The sequence below is a fragment of the Nerophis lumbriciformis genome, linkage group LG21 (assembly GCF_033978685.3).
Source record: "Nerophis lumbriciformis linkage group LG21, RoL_Nlum_v2.1, whole genome shotgun sequence".
Taxonomy (NCBI): Eukaryota; Metazoa; Chordata; class Actinopteri; order Syngnathiformes; family Syngnathidae; genus Nerophis; species Nerophis lumbriciformis.
The window spans coordinates 21,158,050-21,182,869 of record NC_084568.2 but is presented as its reverse complement, the minus strand read 5'-3'; the positions used below and the strand labels follow the sequence as shown (position 1 = coordinate 21,182,869).

The 24,820-nt window shown below is 41.4% G+C and overlaps 3 protein-coding genes across 12 annotated transcripts in view; 2 read left to right on the top strand and 1 right to left on the bottom strand.

The window, feature by feature from the left end:
• The window catches only part of LOC133620953 (sodium bicarbonate cotransporter 3-like), a 56,312-nt gene that overhangs the window by 7,452 nt on the left and 24,040 nt on the right, over positions 1–24,820 (top strand). For 5 of the 10 annotated variants that reach the window (XM_061982643.1, XM_061982641.2, XM_061982644.2 and 2 more), the window contains exons 2-6: positions 16,895–16,976; positions 17,049–17,189; positions 19,710–19,848; positions 19,928–20,088; positions 20,161–20,349. In XM_061982643.1, the coding sequence (XP_061838627.1) occupies positions 16,895–16,976; positions 17,049–17,189; positions 19,710–19,848; positions 19,928–20,088; positions 20,161–20,349 (712 nt within the window). Of the gene's footprint in view, positions 1–13,403; positions 13,594–16,894; positions 16,977–17,048; positions 17,190–19,709; positions 19,849–19,927; positions 20,089–20,160; positions 20,350–24,820 lie in introns of those variants that run through there. The other 5 variants (XM_061982650.2, XM_061982645.2, XM_061982648.2 and 2 more) reach the window with 3 other exon arrangements.
• Positions 3,875–5,414, top strand: LOC133620956 (sialic acid-binding Ig-like lectin 15). Its single transcript, XM_061982654.1, has 3 exons — positions 3,875–4,387; positions 4,505–4,879; positions 4,950–5,414. Exons 1-3 carry the CDS (start codon positions 4,270–4,272, stop codon positions 5,351–5,353), a joined length of 897 nt encoding a protein of 298 aa, XP_061838638.1. The 5' UTR covers positions 3,875–4,269; the 3' UTR covers positions 5,354–5,414.
• On the bottom strand, positions 5,427–8,143 carry LOC140679701 (IgGFc-binding protein-like). The gene is made up of 4 exons (XM_072915656.1): positions 8,103–8,143; positions 7,302–7,354; positions 6,083–7,213; positions 5,427–6,016 (listed from the first exon to the last, which is right to left on the bottom strand). The coding sequence occupies exons 1-4, from the start codon at positions 8,141–8,143 to the stop codon at positions 5,604–5,606; spliced, it is 1,638 nt and encodes a 545-aa protein (XP_072771757.1). The 3' UTR covers positions 5,427–5,603.

Genomic DNA, 24,820 nt, shown 5'->3' with positions numbered 1-24,820 from the left:
AACACCTGAAAGTCCTCATATCAGCTAAAACCACCAATCTGTTTCACTGAATTCAGAATAAAACCAAATTCTGTTTTACCCAACAATGTTAGTATTTGAATATTGTTACTTGAAGACTTATTCCTGGTTACAATTATACTGTTAAGAAAGTATTGTCTTATACTTTGCCTAAAATGAGAATGCATCATAATCAGTGGCGGCTGGTGAATTTTGTTTTAGGTGGGGCTGAAAGTTTGTAAACCAAACCCCTGTACGGGGGTCATCCTCCCCCAGAAGATTTCTTTGTGATTTTCACATACAAATATTGAAGATCTTTGATCCTTCTCAACTCTGTGGTAATATTATTTTCATAAGATACAACCAATAGTACGTTAATGTTAAATCTTACTTGTGAAAAGTAATCCCCCGATTCCTATTTTCAACAGTCCGCTCATTTGAGCAGGAAAACGCTGAACACCAGCCCGGCATCTTTGTTTTCTACCTGTCAACTGTCAGTTTAGGCTGCTCGCCGGCTCCTCATCACCACTTCAAGATGGCGGCCAAATTGCTCACGTCACAGCAACCAACTACTTATAAGATGTCTATGGTTATAACGTCATTGCAAACACGGCAATCTGTTGCGTCCACTGCAGTTTGCTACCTTATTCATACTTTTTGTCAAGTGATTTTTTTTTAAGCAGGGTTGCATGAGGTACCTACACATAACGTTACGTTAGACAATGTATCACACACAGTAACGTAACGTTAGTCAATGCATCACACACAGTAACGTAACGTTAGTCAATGTATCACACACAGTAACGTAACGTTAGTCAATGTATCACACACAGTAACATTACGTTAGTCAATGTATCACACACAGTAACATTACGTTAGTCAATGTATCACACACAGTAACGTAACGTTAGACGGTGGTCAGCAGCACCGCGTATTTTAGCCACCTACAAAAAGACAAACATAGTCAAATAAAGGTCAGTTAAAATGTATACTATATTAAGAATATGTGTACATATTGCATAGGGTCCTGACATCTAAAAAGTACAACTCTGTTCATTGTTATGTTCATATATTTATTATGTTTTTCATGTGTACGCACACATAAACACACATACAGTATGAGATGAGATCAATGAGATAAGGTAAGAACAGGATATAAACTGCTGTGGAACTAGTTACAATGCAATATGCCATTGAAATACAATGTTAACACTTTTGTGCAAATAAGTACAGTTGCACTTGTTTTTTTCAAATGTGTTTATTCTGTAGAGGAATGAGTTACATGTTTAAAATGACTGGTTAATAGTGCTATTTTGAAGTGCAATGTCAGCACTATCTTTTTCCCTGCAATTTCAAATGCACTTGTTTTAATAAATAAATACAGCGTTTTAAAAGCATACACAATCTGTGTAAATATATTAGTCTGTGGTTAAACGACTTGAAAGGACTCGAAACTCAAAATGCAGGACTTGGGACTTGACTTGAGACTTTCCAGTCTTGACTTTGGACTTGACTCGGACTTGCCCTGTCTTGACTCGGGACTTGACTCGGACTTGAGGGCAAAGACTTGAGACTTACTTGTGACTTGCAAAGCAATGACTTGGTCCCACCTCTGTCAAATAGCAGCAGAAGTGCCCTTTTTGGAGAGCTGTATTATTTTAAGTTTTGTGCCCAAGTTACTGATTTTATTTAACACTATATTATTATTTATATACCTATAGTGATCACAGAGACAGGTTGTTTTTGTGTTACTGTATATATTTGTTTTTCTGAAAAATCCCACTTAATATACTTTGGGTAACAACAGTCAATATTTATTTATTTTATTGTATTTTATTTTTTTAGGGGGGTAACAGTCAATATTTATTTATTTATTAGATTTTCTTATTTTCTTATATAATAACAGTGAGCTTTTGTTAAACCAAATATTGTGTGTTTTTTTTCCATACACAACAACCTATCTGGACTCGTTAAGAGAATCGATAAGGAATCGGTTCGATAAGAGGATTCGATAATAGGCTCGAACTCGATAATTTCTTATCAAACATCATCCCTACATACATGTGCGCCCTTTCAATCAGGACCACCTTCGGGGTCAGTGGACCAGAAGCGAAACTCACCTGGGATGAGAGTGCTCAGAACCACAAGGAAACCCACGATCATGTTGATCCAAGTCTCATCGCATCAATGCAAAACATGACATGAGTTATCCAGGAAGGAAATGAGTGTTTTATGCAAGTCACACCCACACACTAGTTCCTATAAAACATGAACAGGAGTGCAACATTCTATGCTCCTAACAAAGCAGCTGCAAGCACTTTTTAGCATTTACCTTCTTCTTTTCACGGACATAATAATAGTAACACTTTCAATCCGATCCCTACTTGTATTTATTTATATTCTATTGATTACTGCGAGCAAAAACTACTTTTGGTCTGTCAGAGAGACTTCTTTCAGCGGGGACGTTCACATGACACTTTTACCAATACAAAGTAAGCACTAGTGATGTTTTACTCCATTTTACCAATCAAACGGAGCCTGGCAGTCACATAAACCGCTCCCAAAGTACACATGGTAAAAAGTGACATGACATCATCATACCTCTTCAATGTTTACTTAAAAACTATGAAAAGAACATTTATATCATGTGCTGTCATCTGTGCCAGTAGAAATTTTCACTTTTAAGCCTACAAGAATTCCACGTTCAACTACAGAATACTTGTTAGAAATTTGATTAATTAAATTAATCAAATTAGATCTAAATTAGATTTTCTTTTTATGTTTTAGCTGCGCTAATGCTAACAATAGCATGTTATAATATCATAAGTGACCGTAAAATGTGCATCTCTTGTAGTACATACTGTAGTAGTGTGTCTCTCTATCTCTCTCTCACACACACACACACACACACACACACACACACACACACACACACACACACACACTACAGTTGTAGTGTAAGTACCAGCTACTAAATAAACCAAAAGTTACTTACAATTGTAGTTACTCTGTACACAAGTATTTTTTTTCACTGGATACTTATTTACTCTTACACAAATATAAATTTGGATGACAACTTTTTACTTTTTATTTGAGTCATATTCCTCTAAAGCAGGGGTGTCCAAAGTGTGGCCCGGGGGCTATTTGCGGCCCGTGGGTAGCACATGCTAAAAATAGTATTTAAACATAAAAATATATTTATAAATAAGTGAAACAAGTGGAGAAAAAGTTGCAATTTTGACTCTTTTTTTAAATTTTTTTTAAATTTTTTTTATTTTATTTTTTTGCCCTGTCCAGCTTCTCAGGCAAATCATATAGTTGATGTAGATGCAATTTTGACTCTAATAACACAAAGCTGCCATGCAGGCTGTTTTGTATTTAAAGCTGTAATTGCTCAAAAAATAATAATCAATTAAAATCAATGTTGTTATGAAATGTTGACCTTTTTAAGACTCCAATTACTTCACATGAAATATTCCACATTGAAATAATTTATGGGGGACATTTGAAATGTTTTGTGTGTTAAATTAGCCATATACAAAATAAAGGTTTCTTTGACAAAAAGGACATAAAACAAACCAAAAAAAACATGAACAAATAAAAACCTACAATCGGTGGGTAGATATGAAGTTGGGTTAAAAGTTTTTTTTAAAATACACATTTTTGTTTCAATGTTCTGAATTATTGACCTATTCAAGACTGCAATTAAATATTCCACATAGAATTTTTTTTTTGAGGAAAATATTGCATATGTTTAAAAAGGGCATAAAACATAAAAAAATTATAAAAATAAGACCTGAAGTTGCTCTCGAGATTTAAGTGTAAATAAAAAAAATAAAAAAATTAGATTTATTTATTTTTAACATTATTGTGACCAAGACTCTGCCAAGCCCCCGTGTCCTAACTTGAGGGGAGCCCCTAAACGTAAAAAAAATATTGTTTTTTAAAATGAAATATATAAAAATTGTCCCTCGCATGCTTTCATTTTGCAGTGTGCGGCCATTAGTGGAAAAAGGTAAAGAACTCCTGTTCTAAAGTGACGGTACTTTTACTTAAGTACAATTTTGACAACTGTAGCCACCTTTGCCTATCTGTGCCGTATGACAGTTAGCGTACACAAATATGGTGGGGGATTAAAATCCCAACATATAACTACTACTGCATTGTCATTCACCGTGCTCACCGTTGTAGTTTCAAAGTGGACCTCAAGAACCTGGTTCGTCAACACCACTTCCTTTGACCTTTGACTCATGTGTCTTGTGGCGATGTTTCATGCAGACAAAGCTTCCTCAAAAATCGCAATGGAAAGACACACACACACACACGCACACACACTGGTCCGCCATGGAGGTTGTCTTGTGCGTTGCGTTGTTGTTTGCTGCTGGTGAAGGTGAGTTGAACTACACACCTGCACTGTATCAGTGCTGGTGTGTTTGTTATTGTGTGTTTCTAAAGTGTGTGTATTTATTCATGATAGACCGATAGATTAATGCGTCGATGTACACAGGCTCTAAGGGTAGCGAGTGGTCCGTGCGCATGCAGGCGGAGGTGCGGGCCATGGAGGGTTACCCTGCGGTGCTGCCGTGCACCTTCCTCCACCCGCCGCATTCCCAGCATTCCTCTGTGCGGGTGCTGTGGCGGCAGGATCACGGCGAAGTCGTCTACCGCTGCGCCAGTCTGGCGGGAGCCCCCGCCTGCGAGCCCGGACCGCAGCAGGATCAGCGGTACCGACTTGAGGGCGACCCGCGCGAGCACGATCTGTCGCTGCGCATCAACGGCGCCGCCCTGCAGGACAGCGGCCGCTACTACTGCGGCATAGAGGTGGAGGGTCGCGAGGACGTGAGCGTTGAGGACAAGATGGGGACCCTTCTGAGAGTGGAGGGTGAGCGGTGAAGACCCGAGGTCCCCTTGAAGACGGCACCGCCCTTCACTTTTGTCTATGTTTGCTACAGCTGTTCCCAGCATCGTGTCTCTGTGGGTGGAGGGCGGGGAGCACGTTGGCTACACGGCTCTGTGCCAGGTCCAGGGCTCGCCGCTGCCCGACATCCAGTGGCTAGGGCCGGACCGCCTTCTGGAAGGTTCTACAGCCACAACTCAGAGCGACGCTACCAGCTACCTGACCGTCAGCCAACTGCCAGGCGTGGAACTCGGACAGCAGATCACATGCAGCGCCTCCAATCCGCTTGGCAAAGACAAGGCCATGATGTATCTGCTGTCCCCACGGACCCTGCCAACTGACACCGGGGTACCACCCCTTCTATTGCTGCTTCTGTCCTTGTCTCTAGGGTCGAAGGCCATCCTGCTGGTGGGGCTGGGGGTGTGGCTCATTCAGTCCAGAGCACTGTGTTACAAGTGACCCGCCCCGAACTCGGTCCCCACACATTTCGACAAAGTCCAATAAAGATTTTTAATCCTCATTTCATCTCTCTCTGTACACGCACACGTAAGAATTTGCCTGGTCCTGCCAAAGCTCAAAGCATGGGTCCTCAGAATGAGAGTTCTAGGCATCGAGCTAAAAGCCGTACAGTAGCTGTCAACTAAATGTCCAGGACTAGGTCTTAAGGTATCAGGTATCACATACACACACATAGACACTTGCATGAGATCTACTGCACGGGGAAGAGAACCGGTCCACGGTAGCAAATGGGACGGACTGGTTGGCAACAGTCTTCATCGCTCCAGCTAAAGTCCTGACCCAGTTCTAGACTCACGGTCCCACACTGGCTACCCTGTGCGCTGCTGGGCTTCGCCCCCTTCCAGCTGGTGACGGTGACTGGCGCCATGTTGAGCCAGTACCACTCTCCAGTCAGCCAGCTACGACGCAAGCCGATCCACGCCCGCCTAAGGTTGACGTCTTGTAACTGTTGGACTTTAGCGTAGACGTAGTTCTGCAGCGGTAGCGTGGACAAGCTGACTAGCTGCAGGTTTTTGCCTCGGCAGTACTTGACGGACTCCTGCCAGCTTACCGCCTCTTGGCCAACTTCTAGAATGTCAGGTGAAAGGACGCAGCCTCTGGGATCTGTTGAGGACACAGATGTCCAAATAAAGACACAAGTGGTCTTCCTGTCTTACCTTTTGGACTCACCTGAGGTCTGACTGACGGCAGGCGCCGGATTCCCAAACAGAGCACCGCCCCTCTCTCCCATGTAGTAGACGGCAATTTTGTGGGAACTGTGCCAGATGGCGGTATCCGACGTCAACTCAACAACTGTGGAGACGTGATCCGTCCCCTTTATCTGCTCCCACACAGCGTTCTCTGCAGCATCTCTGCCAACATGGACCCCGTCAGTGAGGTCCTTGTGGACCACGATCACTGCAGAGTTCTGAATGCTTGGAATGGCGGTGACGACGTAACAGGAAGCAAAGTCAGCCTCCGGGATGAGTGGGAGGAGCATGCCAGGCCGGTGGAGGAGGACGTTTCCAGTGATCTCTACCAGAGGGGTGTCTGAGTCCAAGTCCTCTATTGTGGACAGTTCTTCCTGGGACAGAAGCAGGGAGGTTTGGTTCCGGGAGAGCGCCATGGGGATGAAGAAAGTCTTCCTCTGCTGTGTGGCAGGCGGCAGCGTGGCGTACAGCAAAGAGCAGCTACAATTGTGAATCATGGCACAAGTGTGACTGAACAGCACCGCCGCCGGATGTTGGACCCTCAGGACCGCCCAGGCGTCGTCGACCGTCAGCCAAAACTGAGCGGCGTGATACGGCTCCAGCTCTGACTCTGCGATGACATCACCTTCCAGCATGACTTTGTTTTGTTTGTCCGCGTTGACGACGACAAGCCTGAAGGGGCCTCGCTCCGTCACGTTGACGCTGACTGCGTCGGCCGGATCAGTGGTGCCTTGGATTTTGGGTATCGGCGGGATGAGGTAATCAGTGCCTAGTCTCTTTGTGGGCAGAACCAGAGTGCTCTGGACGCTGTCGGCCTTGAGGCTGAGGGCTTGGACCACGATGACCTTGGTGCTGCTCACCTGGACCACCTTGTTGGACACATGTTTCCGGCGCAGCTCGTCTTGGCGGTAGAAGAAGAAGCGCTGAGTCTCAGCGGCACTCAGAGTCCGACTCTGGACTTGGCTGGATATGTTAACAGTGACGTGGGTGTCACGGTACAGAGCAGTCACCTGCACCTGGTTCTGAGGGCCTTCGGGGTAAAAGTAGGCCACATTCTCTGGAAAAACCACCAGGAAATTCAAACCCCTACTGATTTCTGCCTCAGATGATTCTGCAAAGCAATAGTTCAACATGTCACTGTGCGGGTATGAACACGGGATCCTTTAAGATTGACTTTGACACCGTGGAGCAAGACTCACGTGGCTGTATCACCCCCAGCAGGAGAAGCAGCAGTACTGCAGGCTCCAACATCCTATGGGAGGAAACAAAGATTCAAGGAACTTTATTGTCAAAGCAGCACCCCAGCATGCACAAGACATTAAAACAATGTTGAGAACTTGTTGAATTAGGTCCTGACGTTGAGCAACTCAAACATAACGTTGAAACAACATGCTTTTTGACAACAATTAATCAATGTTAATTAAATATACAAACATAGTGTTACTGTTCAAACTGAGGGAAATGTTACAGTGGCCAAAAGTATTAAATATACTTGTTAAAAAAACCTCTGCCTTGTTTTTAATGAATACCTAGGCCTATCACGCTGCTGTATCTTGAATGTTGGTCATTGTGGTGGTACTTGGAGTTTTTTCTGAGGTGGTACTTTGTTGGAAAAAGTTTGAGGACCACTGGAATGTAATATAAAAATACAGAGTTGAAGACTAAATGAGAGGTGGGATTAGAGTCCTTAGTTATGTCTCAATATTAAATGTGTATCTAAATTAAAAAGACAATTTTAACAATAGCATGCTGCCAACTTTTCAGTTCCAGCAAGCTCAATGAAGCCCTGCTTAGAGGAGTTTGGTGTGGAAGAACGAGAAGTAGAACAATTCCCACGCAGACATTGTGACATCTACGAGAAGAGAAGAAAACTGTCCCTCCACTTCTTCTAGCCTGACTCCAGCAGTCATCACTTTGAAACCATCTTGTTTCCTTTCAAACTTCTTGTTTATGCCTAAAGAGTCATTTTATCAACTCAAAGCGGCGTCTTACCTTCTAACCAGTCGTCTTCGCCTTCAGCGTCCTTGACTGCTGTGAACATGGAGGCAAACATTTGTCAGTCAAACACGACGTTTGCATCGCATCATTATCCCACTGATAAACACTTTGACTGTCAAATTATCCACATGCACATCTACACTATACATCTACACTCTATACATCTACACTTTATACATCTACACTTCACACATCTACACTTTATACATCTACACAGCCAGGCAGTGGAGAGAGAATCATCCATCCTACTTGCGTGTCGACTAGTGATGGGACGAGATTCGCCAAGGCAAGTGTCGAGTAACAGAGGGGGCATTTCCGCGACGGGCTTACGGAGGTCTGCCTAATGTAGGGGATGATCCGTAATTGATGAAGCCTCATCTGACCACTGACGTGACTGTTCAGGTTTTGCCGGGAGAGTCGACAACACATAAACTGCCCATAAAACCATATTAAGCTGGTTTAGAAAACACTCTGATTGGTGATCAGAAGCAGATGAGTCTCCTGATCACAAATCCGAGGCACGTGAGGGTAAAGGCGTTCAGGAGTCACTGCAAGAAGACACACACAAGAAGTGAAACCAAAATAAACAGGAAATAAACCCAGAACACAGGAAATACACCCCCCAAAAAAAGACATGACCTTGAGCCACAGGTCATGACAGTATACCTACGGTATTTATTTTATGCCACAGATCGATTCTCGATGTGCTTATACTGCAAACTTTAAATTTAATAAAGAAACACACATTTCTTCTCTTTTAAACCAGTAATCAATAGCTGATGGAGAGGTTGTGTCAAAAAAATCTAATAAAAATTAGCGGAATCTCCCCTGTGCTGCAAGTTATTGTTACAATAAATGGTCATCTTCCTCTTTAAGCCCACAAGCCATTCTCCCAAGATGATAGAAAAACTTTATACAAGCTGCCATATCATATGATACTATATATGTTGGCAACATTTAAAACACACAAGTCATTGAAACATTTTTTTTATCATACACATGTTAATTTAAGGAACAACACCATTCAAACATTTACTGTGATTCATTGTCATTTCCAAGAGCCATAAAAGATGCAAAAATTCAGTGCATCAAGCATTTTTATTTTTTATTTTGTCTATCATCACAATAATTTTGTAAGACAAGAACACATTTGTTTTCCTTTGTTTGATGCATTCTAAATCATACATAAAGGCTAGCAAAAGTCAGCAAACAATGGCGCCAATGGGAGACATTGGAGCCAATGGGAGACATTGTTGACCTGTATCTCACCTTTTTTGTAAGGGGCAGACGCGTCAGCGATCCTGTTCTGTCTCCCTGTAATGTTTGTCTGATCTTGAGTGGGATTGTGCTGAAAATTTTAATTTGCCTTCGGGGATTAATAAAGTATTTCTGATTCTGATTCTTGTGGTTGGTATTGAAGTGAATTAGTGAAGTGAATTATATTTATATAGCGCTTTTCTCTAGTGACTCAAAGCGCTTTACAACCCAATATCTAAGTTACATTTAAACCAGTGTGGGTGGCACTGGGAGCATGTGGGTAAAGTGTCTTGCCCAAGGACACAACGGCAGTGACTAGGATGTTATTGTTGTGTTTGTCCCAGCAATTTCCCCCTCGTGCTCCGGTCCGGCTGCGCCAAATAATAATATAAATCCATTTAATAAAGTCAAATACGAATAAGGCAACAAGAGAAGTATCTCACACTTCTCTTTTGTAAAGTAAATCTGCACAGCTAATATGGGCATCTACATCAACAATATGATTTGTCTGAGTAGCTGGACAAGACAAAAAATAAATTAATAATAATAAAAACTTATGGATGATCTACAAGTTTTAGAAGCTGTGTGCTAAACAGATCCAGCTTTAGTGAAACACTAAGCATCAAGTAGCAGTATTGCTAAATGCTAAATAAGATCTACAAACTTAATAAAACAGTCACTTACAGTACAATGTCTGCTGTCAGTGGGACGCCGACAGATGGGATGTTTATATCTTCCCGTTTAGATGAAGAATTAATCATAATCCTCACAATGGTTTAAAAACGATTGTCGCAAACGAGCGTATTTTCGCGTCTTTCTAATGTTGACCATATTCTCGGATTATGTCCACAACCTTCTACTATCCAGGTGAGAGGCATGATTTATAATCTAGAATTAACTTTCATCAACATATGTGTTTTGAATCTTGTTTCACTTAAGGATTGTAAATAATAGGCAAACTTCCAAAAAAAAGGGCAGTTCCCCTTTAACAAAATAAATGTATAAGCACTTGTATTTCACTTCTTACATTGACCAGTACTATCTTCAATGCACATGCTTAGAAATAGAATACATTGATGCACTAGTTGGTAGTCCACACACAGGTCACGCTAGAGGTCAAAGGTCACATGGTGGCCCGGTGAGGGCAAGATTGAAGGTTCAGATGTAAGCTCTAATTAATTAACTGTGACATCATGCGAGCTTTGTGCACACAACAATGAGCTCATTGTGGTGCAATAATCAGTCAGCAGGAGGGAAACACAAACATGACGGTGCTAATCACAGATAAGTTGTTCAAACAGCCAAACATTATTAGTTACCATATGAAACAATTACTATTATTATTAGGCTGCATTCATGGCCTGCACTGCTTTATTCCACTTGTAATAAAGCATCTATGGATTCACTTATCTCTCGGCCATGCCTGCTTGCTATAACATTTAATTTTAAATATTTTACTTGAGATAACAAATATAATCTCTCTAAAAAAAACATTATGATAGAAATTAGTGTTGTCCCGATACCAATATTTTGGTACCGATAACAAAATTATTTAGATACTTTTCAATACTTTTCTTAATAAAGGGGACCACAAAAAATGGCATTATTGGCTTTATTTTAACAAAAAATCTTACGGTAAATTAAACATATGTTCCTTACTGCAAGTTTGTCCTTAAATAAAATAATGAACATACAAGACAACTTGTCTTTTATTAGTAAGTAAGCAAACACAGGCTCCTAATTTAGCTGCTGACATATGCAGTAACATATTGTGTCATTTATCATTCTATTATTTTGTCAACATTATTAAGTACAAGTGGTAGAAAATGTATTATTAAACTATTTGTTCATTTACTGTTAATATCTGCTTATGTTCTCTTTTAACATGTTCTAGCTACAGTTCTGGTAAAGTGTAATAATCGCTTATTGGACTGTTGTTTGGATACCACAAATTTGGGTACCAATCCGATACCAAGTCGTTACAGGATCATACATTGGTCATATAAGTCCTCATGTGTCGAGGGACATATTTCCTGAGTTTATAAATATAAAAAAATAAAAAAATAAAAAATAAATAAAAATAAAAACAATTTTAAAAAGAGTTTATAAACATAATCTAAATTTAAAAAAAAAACCAAAGAAGATGTTGTGATGCCAAAACATATCGACACAATCATAATAGTATCGACTAGATGTGTTCCTGCACTTGGTATCATTACAGTGGATGTTAGGTGTGGATCCACCAATGGGGTTTGGACCGGTACTTTTCAGAGGCGGTATAGTACCGAATATGATTCATTAGTAAGATGCGACTTTAAGGTTTTACTACTTACGTATAAAATACTACACTGTCTAGCTCCACCCTATCTTGCTGATTGTATAATAATAATAATAATAATAATAATAATAATAATGGATTAGATTTTATATCGCGCTTTTCTATTATTAGATACTCAAAGCGCTCACAGAGACGTGGGAACCCATCACCTGGCATATGTCCCGGCAAGAAATCTGCGTTCAAAGAACTCCGGCTTATTAGTGATTGCCAGAGCCCCAAAAAATCTGCGGGCTATAGAGCGTTTTCTATTCAGGCTCCAGTACTCAGTTAGAGATGCTACCTCAGTAGAAGCATTTAAGTCCAATCTTAAAACTCATTTGTATACTCTAGCCTTTAAATCAGACCTGGGCAAATTAAGGCCCGGGGGCCACTTTTCAATCTGGCCCGCCAGACATTCCCCCAAATTTTTTTTAGATCTTTAAGATGGAAAGTGTAGCTGCCATTATGTTGTGCAGTGATGTTTTCTAATGACCGTAAGTCTTGAACTATACAAAGTATTTCAATGGTTGGAATCTGCGCTTTGGGATGATAGACCAGTTACTATGGTAATCTAATTAGTTACAATGGTAATCTAATTAGTTACTATGGTCATCTAATTAGTTACTATGGTAATCTACGTCACAGCAGCTCAGACGAGGCACCAAGCAGTGTGGGCGGGAAGCGTTTCCACAGACACGGAAGGAGATTTTCACAACAATGTTCTAAAACCTAGTGATGTATCAGATATACTGTATCAGATTGTCGGTGGGTTTATTTTGTACCCTTCGCGTTCATATTTCACTGTTTGTTGCATTTTTGTTGCGTTTCACTTGATTGTAAAATATGTCGATCGAAAGGGGGTGTGACGTTTATATTTGGTCAATATTCAGTGTTTTATTGTTCATAGAAAAATTTAAAATTCCATTACGTTTTTTAAGGCGGTCTGTCATGACGTTTTTAGCATTCAATCAGACATTATTGTGAGGTTTTGTATTAGTGTTCCTAAAAATAGATATACCGGCCCCCAGACACATTTTTTTCTTTAAATGTGGCCCCCCGAGTCAAAATAATTGCCCAGGCCTGGTTTAAATAGACCCACCTTTTAGACCAGTTGATCTGCCGTCTCTTTTCTGTGCACCCCCTCTCCTTCACGGAGAGGGGGTGCACAGATTAGGTGACCACAGATGACGTGCTGGCTGTTCAAAGTCGGGACCCGGGGTGGACCACTCATCTGTGCATCAGTTGGGAACTTCTACGGTCCCCTCCAAGGTTTCTCATTGTAGCCCATTGGGTTGAGTTTTTCCTTGCCCTGATGTCGTTGTGGCTTGTGCAGCCCTTTGAGACACTCGTGATTCAGGGCTATATAAATAAACTTTGATTGATTGAGTATCGCGGTACTATACTAATACCGGTATACCGTACAACTCTAATAGAAATATAATAATACCTAAGTTATTAAAGGCCACAGTGATGATTTGCATACCATGCATTACCATGAATTGATTACGTGGACCCCGACTTAAACAAGTTGAAAAACGTATTCGGGTGTTACCATTTAGTGGTCAATTGTACGGAATATGTACTGAACTGTCCAATCTACTAATAAAAGTCTCAATCAATCAATTAATCAATCAATCAATGCATTAGAGAACATGAAGTTACGATGATTGGCGGAACAAAGCCATTGCTGCGCTGTGATTGGTGGAAGGACATGGCTGTCACAAGGAGGCGGGTCTTCACGCTGGGAGTTTATATGGTCCAATACAAAAAACTCTCTAGAGAAGCAGGCGAGGAGAAAATCGTTAATGCTGTTCAATATTTGATCACCTTCACGTCTAGAAGATCGTAAACCTCAGAAAGGAAGACGTGTTTTGAAAATGGAGGAGACGCGCGAACAGATGAGACCGCTGCTCACATCCGTAAGTTGTTACTCTCCTCAAATAGCTAGCTAACTGCTCCCATTCCGCCTCAAGATGCGCTAAAGACGGCTGCCCTCGCACAGCAGTTCAAACTTGCGGAGCGCCTTGAACATGGCCCTTAACTTTTTTAAGTAAGGCATTAAAAAAAGGTCAGTTGACTTCTGTTGTCAACGAGGCAAGTTCCAGGAAGTCAGCGCGCGCTCGTCACCGTTGTTGCGAAGTCCCTCGAGAAAAGTCCAACTTCTAAAACCTGCACTAAACTGTCTCCACTTTGTATTAACATGTCTTTTAGGCACCCGAACGAGATGTCCACTAACTGACATAAAAATCGGCTTGCGTCACATCCAGCTTCCAGCATTATTTAGTGAAGAATTTAGATGTCCTCCACGTTATTCCCTCTTGTGCGCTTGCGTCCCAAGACGAGAATACTTAGTGGATTTTGGTGTGCTATCGATACCAATACCTGTATCAAAATATGTTTCGATACTTTTCGATACATTTTAAAATAAAGGACAAAAATGTCATTATTGGCTTTTATGTAACAGAAAATGGTATGATACATTAAACATGTTTCTTAATAGAATATAATTCCTTTTATTGTCACTATACACAGGTACAATGAGATTAAGAACAACTCCAGTATCAGTGCGACAGTCTATAAATATGCAAAACGTAGTAAGAAAAGAAAATGAAAAATAGTGCAAAAGGAGGTAAGGTGCACAGTCCAGTCCTGAGAACGATTTATGTTCAATGTGTTGTTTACAGGAAATAAATATTACACTATATACATATATTAAAGTACCAATGATTGTCACATACACAGTAGGTGTGGTGAAATTTGTCCTCTGCATTTGACCCATCACCCTTGATCACCCCCTGGGAGGTGAGGGGAGCAGTGGGCAGCAGCGGTGCCGCGCCCGGGAATCATTTGTGGTGATTTAACCCCCAATTCCAACCCTTGATGCTGAGTGCCAAGCAGGGAGGTAATGGCCGGCCGGGGTTTGAACTCACAACCTACCGATCTCAGGGCGGACACTCTAACCACTAGGACACTGAGTAGCAGGGGCGCCACTAGGGATTTTGGGCCCCATGAAAATAATCTTTACAGGGCCCCCAACACAGTGTCATTATTTTTTCTGTATTATAATTTCATCATCATTAGGGGCCTCTCTGGGCCCCCCTCCATCATGGGCCCCTAGAATCCGTCTCCTTTACCCCCCCTTTTCGGCGCCCCTGCCGAGTAGTATACATAAGCATTCAGATTGTGGGTGGAAAGTAAAAATTGCACTCAGAGAGGTGCTAAACTATAAAATCAGTGCCTATGAGAGTTCACCGTGGTTATGGTTTTAGGGGGGAACATTTTTTCTTGAGTCTGTTTGTCTTAGAATTGATGACCCTGTAGCACCTTCCTGAGGGCAGAAGGTCAAACGGGTCAAAGTCAGGGTGATAGCTGTCCTTGATAATGTTGATAGCTCTGCTGAGGCAGCGGTAGGTGTAAATGTCCATCAGGGAGGGGAGAGGGCAGCCGATGATCCGCTGTGCTGCCTTTAAAACTCTCCGGAGCCTCTCCCTGTCTGCAGCGGTGCAGGTGCCGTACCATGCTGTGATGCAGTATGTCAGCAGGCTCTCAATGAATGAGTGGTAGAAGGTCAGCAGCAGGTTGGAGTCCAGGTTGTACTTCTTGGGGACTCTCAGGTAGTGCAGCCGCTGCTGAGCAAATAACAAGCAAATAACAATTTTGGCATTAGATAACATAGTGAAAGTGCTAGAAAACTTCTCTTTTGGTAGTAAGTAAGCAAACAAAGGCTCCTAATTTGGCTGCTGACATATGTAGTTACATTTTGTGTCATTTTGCAATTCTATATTTTTGTCAAATTATGGTAAGCGATAGAAAATGTATTATTCTACTGTATCTGCTTACTTTCTGTTTTAACATGTTCTATCTACACTTCTGTTCAAATATAATAATCACCAATTCTTCTGTTGTTTTCATACTTTTGTATGATACTACACATTTTGGTATGGATCCTGTAATGGTTCAGTGGAGAAGGAGACGGCACTGAGGCAGGGACGTCCTTTAGCCTTAGGCGTATTTATTCATATAATAAAATGACGTGTGTAATAAATCCAAAGGTGCGTCTCGCTGGTGAGTGTTAACGTACAATGTTGAAGGTGCCTTGTGAGAGGTGCAGAAGTCCAAAAGGGGCAAGGCAGGCTCGGAGGTCCGTGGGCAAGCAAGAGGTCAAGGGCAGGAGTGAGGCGTCAAGAGTCCGTGTCCAGGCGAGAGGTCGAGATCCAGGAAGGTAGCAAGAAGAATCCGGGGAGACGAGAAACACAGCTCGAAACCAGGGAACGAAGAAGAGCTGCAGGATGACGACACAGGACAAGACACAATGAGCACAGAGGGGAAACACAGAGAGCGAGTATGCACATGAAAAGGAGCTAGAGACGTGTGAGCTTACTGAACAATACAGGTAGCTACGTTCTGGCACTGAAACACAGGACACGCTGGCTTAAGAAAGGCGTCAAGCTCTCATCAGCGGGAGATGTGCAGATTGCAGATTGAGTGAATGAGAGGCGGCAGGTGCTTGAGCCTTAACATATCCAATACCAAGTAGTTACAGGATCATACATTGGTCATTATTAAAGTCCTCCTGTGTCCAATTACGTATTTCCTGAGTTATAAACAATAAAAACGACAAACGATTTTGTGTTAATAAAAAATATTGATGTACTGTAATCATTGTATTACTGACTAGATACGGCTCTTGTACTTGGTATCGGCACAGTCCATATTTGTAAAGATCCACACATTTGTTTACATTGAGGAGCGCTAGCTTGCTGTTAGCGGTTAGGTATTGTATCCTCCTACGTTGTCAAGTGAAGCATTTTTAGCTATTCCTCGTCCTGCAGGGATGATACTCGTAAGAAACGTACTTTATGTGTTGCCATGGAGGCGAGGATTAGGGATTTAGAAGTAGTTAAAACACTGTGGACGGACATTCGCAGCTAGGTAGCTATGTTTTTAAAGCGCTGCTCTGTTTATAGCTTCACATTCATTGTTAGTTTTTAAGCCAAAATACTCCTTCTTCTGTCTCCACACTGTTTCTGCTTGTAAGTGCTCTGTGTGCCTCATATTACCAGAAATGTCACCACGGCATGCCATCATGTCCATAAAAAAAAAGGTACCGTTATTTTTCAAAGGCAGTATAGTATCTTTTTAATTTATAGTGGCGCTGTACTTCTTTAGTACTGTTATACCGGACTCAGTATTGCGCGTTTTTGTTTGTGTGTGTTGCAGGGTAACGATGAGGAGGCGGTCTTGGACCGAGGGAAGGCCAACTCCATGCCCTACACCAACTTCGAGAAGGAGGACCTGGAGAGTGAGTATTGTCATTTCCAACGATGCTTCCGTCGTAGTTGCCTTGGACCTGCTGTCACATGTCCTCCCCCAGGTCACAGGGCGCTCTATGTCGGCGTTCACGTCCCATCGGGTCGACAGAGCCGGCGGCGGCACCGTCACAGAGGACACAGGCACCACCGCAGAAGGCGGGATCGTTCGGAGTGGGATGACGAGCAAGAGTCGGCGTCACACGGTACGAACTCTGCCGTTGGCGCATACAGCCGCCGCCACTAGGGATGCACCATCTTGAGAAAAAAAAATTGATTTTTCGCCCCAAAAATGCCATTCGATTTGCGATTTTTTTTTATTTTAAACATAAAAATGCATAAAATTGGGAAAAACAGGAGTGAAGGAAGACATGTTGCTGTTAGACTGTCGATCAACATATTCTTGTCTTAAAGTGCCACACAAGACTACATCAGGGGTGTACAAAGTGCGGCCCGCAGTTAATTTTTTAACGGCTCCTGGCACATTGTAGAAATAGTATTTAAAAAAAAAAAAAAAAAAAAAACGAAACCCCCCCCTTCCAAAAAAAAGGAGGAGTAAAAGAGCAAACAGTTAAAATGTCATGAGAAAAAGTTGCTACGTTGGCTCTAATAACAGAAAACTGCCATGCAGACTGTTTTTTCCCCTTTAAAACTGTTATTGCTCAAATAATAATAATGAATCAAAATCAATGTTGTCATGAAACACTTCACATCAAATATTCCACTTTGAAATAGTTTTGGGGAAAATACTGCATATGTTGTGTGTTTGCCATATAAAACTATTCTTTGACAAAAAGGGCACAAAACAATAAAGAAAAAACATTAGAAACATTTAAAACTTAAAATCAACGGTGTTTGATCTGGAGACTTAAGTAAAAAAAAAAATGGATGACTTATTTTGAACACTTTTAAGAGTGGGTCCTTTTGAGGGGATTTTTTTTAAACTGTCACTGCTCAAAAAATAATGATGAATTAAGATAAATGAGTTTTAGACCAATTTGAGGCTCCACACATCACTTTATCACATCAAATATTCCACTTTGAATTTTTTGGGGGAAAATGATTGCGTATTTTGTTTTTTGCCATAAAAAAAGGGTTTTCTTTGACAAAAAGGGCATAAACATTTTTTTCAACTCTATATCGACAGATATACCGGTACCTGAAGTTAATCTAGAGATTTAACATTAACCCTACAAAAATATTACTTTGGTCCCTGGGACCAAACTTGATGGGAAATCTTAAGGTTGAAATAAAAACGATATATTGTATTGGTTTAAAAAAAAAAAAAAAAGAGTGAAAAATATCAAAATGGCCTCCACATGCTTTGATTTTGCAGTGTGCGGCCCTCAGCGGAAAAAGTTTGGACACCCCCAATCTACATCATGCTCCTAAACTGAAGACATAACTGATAAATACTATACAGTGTTTATTAGGGGTGTCAAACAAATCTATTTTCGAATGAATCACAATTCTTAATTGTATCGATTCCTAATCGATTATAATCAGTTTCATTTTTCTTTTTTCTTTTTAAAAAAAAATCTGTCCTCTCCAGCCACTTGGACAAATCATATTGTTGATGTAGATGACCATATCAGCTGTACAGATTTACTTTAGAAAAGTGAAGTGCTGGATACTTCTCTTGTTGCCTTATTTCTATTTGACTTTATTAAATGTTTGGGTAGTATTTTATTCAACAAAACCGGTTTTCTTTTAAGTAATATAGAAATTTATCAGAGCTGTTTAACTATTTTATGGAGGGATATAGTTAATCGTAGAATTGGCACCCAGTGTTGTTAAAAAATAATTGATTTTGAATGGAGAATCGATTCGGAATCAAATTATTACCCCAAAAATCGATTCAAATTGCGTGGTGCCCAAATAATGACAGCCCTACTGTTTATAATGTCATGTATTCATAATCCATCCATCTATCCATTTTCTACCACTTGTCCCTTTTGGGGTCGCGGGGGGTGCTGGAGCCTATCTCAGCTGCATTCGGGCGGAAGGCGGTGTACACCCTGGACAAGTCGCTACCTCATCGCAGGGCCAACACAGATAGACAGACAACATTCACACTCACATTCACACACTAGGGCCAATTTAGTGTTGCCAATCAACCTATCCCCATAATATTGCAAGTAACCATTTAAAAGGATATAACGTTTTATTTCTCCCTACTGTAAAATTGTTTGTCATTTACCAACTTTGTTAACCTAAATAAATAAACAAAAACAAAAAAATGTACTATTTAAGTGCAGTTGGAAAAACTAAGTCGGACGTTGTCTTTTTTGTGTTGCATCACGGCCTTCTCGCTCCTTCGTCCGTGTTGATGGGCTCATATTGCCCATCTGATATAAAGCTGAAATGTTACCACAACGGGACATCCTATTTTTCCCTCCTAATTTTTGTTACTTTGCGATAACATCTCACTCGAGGGTCGCGAGGCTCTCTGTCCGTGCATCCTGTGTGTGTAAAGCTGGCGGTCTCATACACAAGGATCGTGAATGAGTGAAAAGAGGGCTCGCTGTGTTCCGTTAATTCTACTGTTAAATAAACACGCTCAGGCGCTGAGAACGATGCACGGGGTGAGACGTCTTTCTCCCTTTATGAAGCGTGAGATGAACAAAAGCGATTCTGGTTGGCGAACATGCCTGTCACTCAAATGCCGGTGTTGATTAATCGTGCAGCTCTGTGAACCGCGGCCGACTGATGCTGTGTTTCTTAAGACACGCCCTCCCAAAGGGTGCAGTTCATTCTCGGCATGGAGGATGACGATGAGGAGCACGTTCCCCACGACCTTTTCACTGAACTGGACGAGCTCGCCTTCAGGGACGGAGACACCCTGGAGTGGAAGGAGACCGCCAGGCGAGGAGGCCTTATCATTTGTGTGTCTGCACGCTGTCACACATGCTCCTTAATAATTGTTGTGTGTGTATGTGTGCAGGTGGTTGAAGTTTGAGGAGGATGTGGAGGATGGCGGCGAGCGCTGGAGTAAACCCTACGTGGCCACGCTGTCCCTGCACAGCCTGTTCGAGCTGCGCTCCTGCATCATGAACGGCACCGTGCTGCTCGACATGCGCGCCAACACCATTGAGGAGATCGCAGGTCGGCAGTGCCTTGGCAATGCCCGCGTTGTTGTCGGAACGTCGTTAAAGTGTTGCCGTCCCCACTCCGCAGACATGCTCATCGACAGTCTGCTGGCGTCCAGTCAGATGGACGAGGGCGTTCAGGACAAAGTGAGGGAGGCCATCTTGAGACGTCATCACCATCAGAACGAGAAGAGGCTGAGTAACCGCATCCCGCTCGTTCGCTCCTTCGCCGACATCGGCAAGAAACATTCTGACCCCCATCTACTGGAACGCAATGGTGAGGATGCAGTGTTTCTTCTCAGGGAACCACTGACATTTATCTGAAAGACTCCTCTGCTAGCGTGAGCTTAGCATTCTTCAGAGTTGGTCAGAGACAACGCTCACGCAACTAAGCACGTGATCCATGTGATCACTCTGCAATGTTCTGGCTCCGCTGCGAAAGTATCCAACCCGCTGAGTCAGCATTTAAATGGTAAACACGTGTTTACACAGCGTATTTTCCCGACTACAGACCACATCGGTACATAAGCCGCACCCACTAAATCTTAGGGAAATAAACTAGTTTTTCATATATCGGACTATAATATTTCCATATATCGGACTATTGTTTCCAAACGGTGTCTGTAACACGCCAGTAAAATGGCTGATCCAACAAAACAGAAGTCATCGTCATGGGCCCACTAACTGCGTAAACTAGCTCTCCAATCAGCTAAACAGACTCAACAAATCCACGGGGACGTTTTGGGGAATTTACCGAGGAATTTGTGAAACTGAAAAAATACACACAGAATGCCGTTGTAAGGTAACAATACTAACACAGACACTCGTAAACGTGCTAGCATATTAGCTAATGCTAATGACACTTGCTACATGTATACATGAAACACTCCTACAGACACCACACATGGGATGGTTTAGTAAGTATTAAGGGTGTACATCTGCACTTTAAATGGCGATCCAATATGAATCTCGATACCATTCACTAACAATACTTTTTAAAACATTACCATTTGATGCGATACGGTTCAATGCGATTCGATGCAAATGTAAGCTTTGCATGGTGAAAAGAAAATTGAATGTATGATATCAGAACAATGACATGTGCTTATTTTTTAATTAGACACATACGAAAACAGGTTAAAGTTAAAGTACCAATAATTGTCACACACACACTCGGTGTGGCGAAATTATTCTCTGCATTTCACCCATCACCCTTGATCATCCCCTGGGAGGTGAGGGGAGCAATGGGCAGCAGATGTGGCCGCGCCCGGGAATCATTATTGGTGATTTAACCCCCAATTCCAACCCTTGATGCTGAGTGCCAAGCAGGGAGGTAATAGGTCCCATTTACCATGAATTGATTAACGTGGACCCCGACTTAAACAAGTTTAAAAACTTATTCGGGTGTTACCATTTAGTGGTCAATTGTACGGAATATGTACTGTACTGTACAATCTACTAATAAAACTTTCAATCAATCAATTTTTATAGTCTTTGGTATGACTCGGCCGGGGTTTGAACTCACAACCTACCGATCTCAGGGCAGACAGTTCCTGTATTATTAGCAAAGAGTAGAACTATCAACTTTAAGGCATTGCAATCCATAAACTTAAAGTAAAGAAGATGTGTGAATTAAAAAATGCAAACTATGATTAGAACTGTAAATGAATTTTCTTCTGTTGAGTCTTAGTTCAGTTGTATTATTATTTGTTCTACATTGTTAAATGTTAGAGTATCAAATTTGATCAAAAGACTAATAGGTTGAGATATTCATGAACGAACCAAATCTGTTGACTGGCTCATTCACATGAACGATAGTTTTTATTTGAAGCGTGACAGTAATGAAACATTTACATCTCAACCAAGGCCGAAACTGGCAGTTTTGCACAGAGTGGGTGTGCGTCTACTCTCTGCTCTGACTGGAGTGGAATGGACTTCATTGTGATTGCACTTAAAAGTACAACGACATGTGTTTTCAGTACAAGATGTCTAAGAGCAGACATTCATTACACAGGGGAGCACCTGTGAGGAACGGCTTACAGCAGCACCGTTTCTACGTGGAGGACATTAGAGGGTTACACGCTTTCATGTCTCCAAACATCAAAAATAAATTGCTGGTCGTTTTTGAGAAAGAAAGTCACGAAGAGGAGTTGGAAAGATTCTAGACTTAACGGGAAAGTCGCCAAGTTGACAACACTACGCTGAGGTGCGTGTGAAAAATAAAGACACAAAGACCCGCCTTACGTTGCTTCTGACTGGTTTACACTGCGTGGTGCTTTCCCTGGTTGGCTAGATTCAGGCACAATAATTTATGGATTGGTCTGTGATCGGTTCCTTTGGTGAGTCAATCAGAATTACTCCAACTACGGCAGGCCGCGAGGAAACAAGTTTCTTATTATAGAAAATAGATGTGGAGTAATAAAGGGGGAAAATAAGCATGAGAAATGTCAAGTGTGGTGCGTGGCGTGAAAAAGGGTTAAATTGTGCGACTCTTATGCTCAAAGCGTGAGGCTCGGCAGCTCAGAGCTAGGTCTTTAGCACAAGGAACAGTATAGTAAATGTTGTGATTACCTCGCAGAGTCTTAGCTCCATCATTAGTCGTGCTGCACTACTTTATCCCTGATTTCCAAACATCACAAATGGCCATACTTTCATCTACCTCAGTGTTTTTCAACCTTTTCTGAGCCAAGGCACATTTTTTTTCATTGAAAAAATCTCGAGGCACACCACTAGCAGAAAACATTAAAAAATGAAACTCAGCAGCCGATATTGACAATAAAAAGTTGTTCTCGCAATTGTTGGATATGAATTCAAACCATAACCAACCATGCTTCACTATAGCTCTTGTCTCAAAGTAGGTGTACTGTCATGACCTGTCACATCACGCCGTGATTTATTTGGAGTTTTTTGCTGTTTTTCTGTGTGTAGTGTTTTAGTTTTTGTCTTGCGCTCCTATTTTGTTGTTAATTGTCACGTCATGTACGGATGTACTTTGTGGACACCGTCTGCTGCTCCACACGCTGTAAGTCTTTGCTGTCGTCCAGCATTCTGTTTTTGTTTACTTTGCAGCCAGTTCAGTTTTAGCTTCGCTTTGCATAGCCATCCCTAAGCTTAAATGCCTTTTCTTAGCGGCACTTGCCTTTTGTTTATTTTTGGTTTAAACATTAGACACCTTTTTACCTGCACACTGCCTCCCGCTGTCATCTGCATATTGTGATCACGACAAACCATGTTCCCGACATCTACGAAGCAATTAGCTACCTGCTGCCACCTACTGATATGGAAGAGTATTACACGGTTACTCCGCCGAGCTCTAGAAAGCACAGACACTCAACAACGGCACATTTGCGGATTATAATTACTGGTTTGCAAAAAATATTTTTAACCCACTATGTGAAATTACATAACCTCCCACGGCACACCAGACAATATCTCACGGTACACTAGTGTGCCGCGGCACAGTGGTTGAAAAACACTGATCTAACTGACCATGCTTCAAAACAAACAAAAATCCAAACGTTTACCACACTTTAGATTTAATATTTGGGGTTTGCAATGTTTGTAAACTCTTTTGGGTGCTGTCAGCCATGATGTTGCTTTGTCGTTGTCAGTCACAAACAAGAACGATACTCTCGTATTACATCAGCACAGAAGTCTATGCGACCATATTTTGTATCAGATCCACAATCAACCGATCTAGTACTTTTCAGAGGCTCGCCAAACGATGTATTCATATCTCTAAAGTTAAAATCGGTTATCAGTTTGTACCGATTATTTTTTACATCCCTAGCAAGTATGAATTGTTTTAGATATATTGTCAAACTTACAAACGTTGCTTGGAGTGATGAATGAAGAATCCATACGAGTAGAAACGCTATTGACGATGGAACAGCACTTGGGACAGCACTTCTACTTGCGGTTCAAAGCTTTAAACAGCAGGAATTTACATTCAACCAGCAGCACCTGCAGTGAGCGAACTCGTCCAAAAGATGGCGCCATAGCACAAACAATAACACACCATTTAAATTTATTTTTTAATGAAAACTATTTGCATTATGGCTGTCAGCAAGAAAACTCCATAAATTAGCCGCATTGTTTTGTAAGCCACAGGGTTCAAAGCGTAGGAAAAAAGTTGGCTTATAGTCTGGAATTTTTGGTAATAAAGTGCTCAAACATTAATGACAGGTCCCTCCAGGATGCTGCGATTGCGCCAATTCACCGCAAATTATTCGCAAGTTTGTCCAATGCTCGCGACTTCCTTGCACATTTTGGCCAAGCAGGGTCATTTTTGTGAATCAAGCTTGTCTCTGAACGGCGCTCAAACACGCACATCAACTGTCTAATCCAGTGATTCTTAAACTGTGGTACTAGTCAGAGCCGTGTATAAAAAGGCCGACTCGGTTTCGGATCACCTCCTATATGATTGGTCAAAAGCAGAGGTGGGTAGAGTAGCCAGAAATTGTACTCAAGTAAGAGTACTGTTACTTTAGAGATTTATTACTCAAGTAAAAGTAAGGAGTAGTCACCCAAATATTTACTTGAGTAAAAGTAAAAAGTATGTTGTGAAAAAGCTACTCAAGTACTGAGTAACTGATGAGTAACATATACACACACACATATATATATATATATATATATATATATATATATATATATATATATATATATATATATATATATATATATATACACACACACACACACACACACACACACACACACACACACACATATATATATATATATAT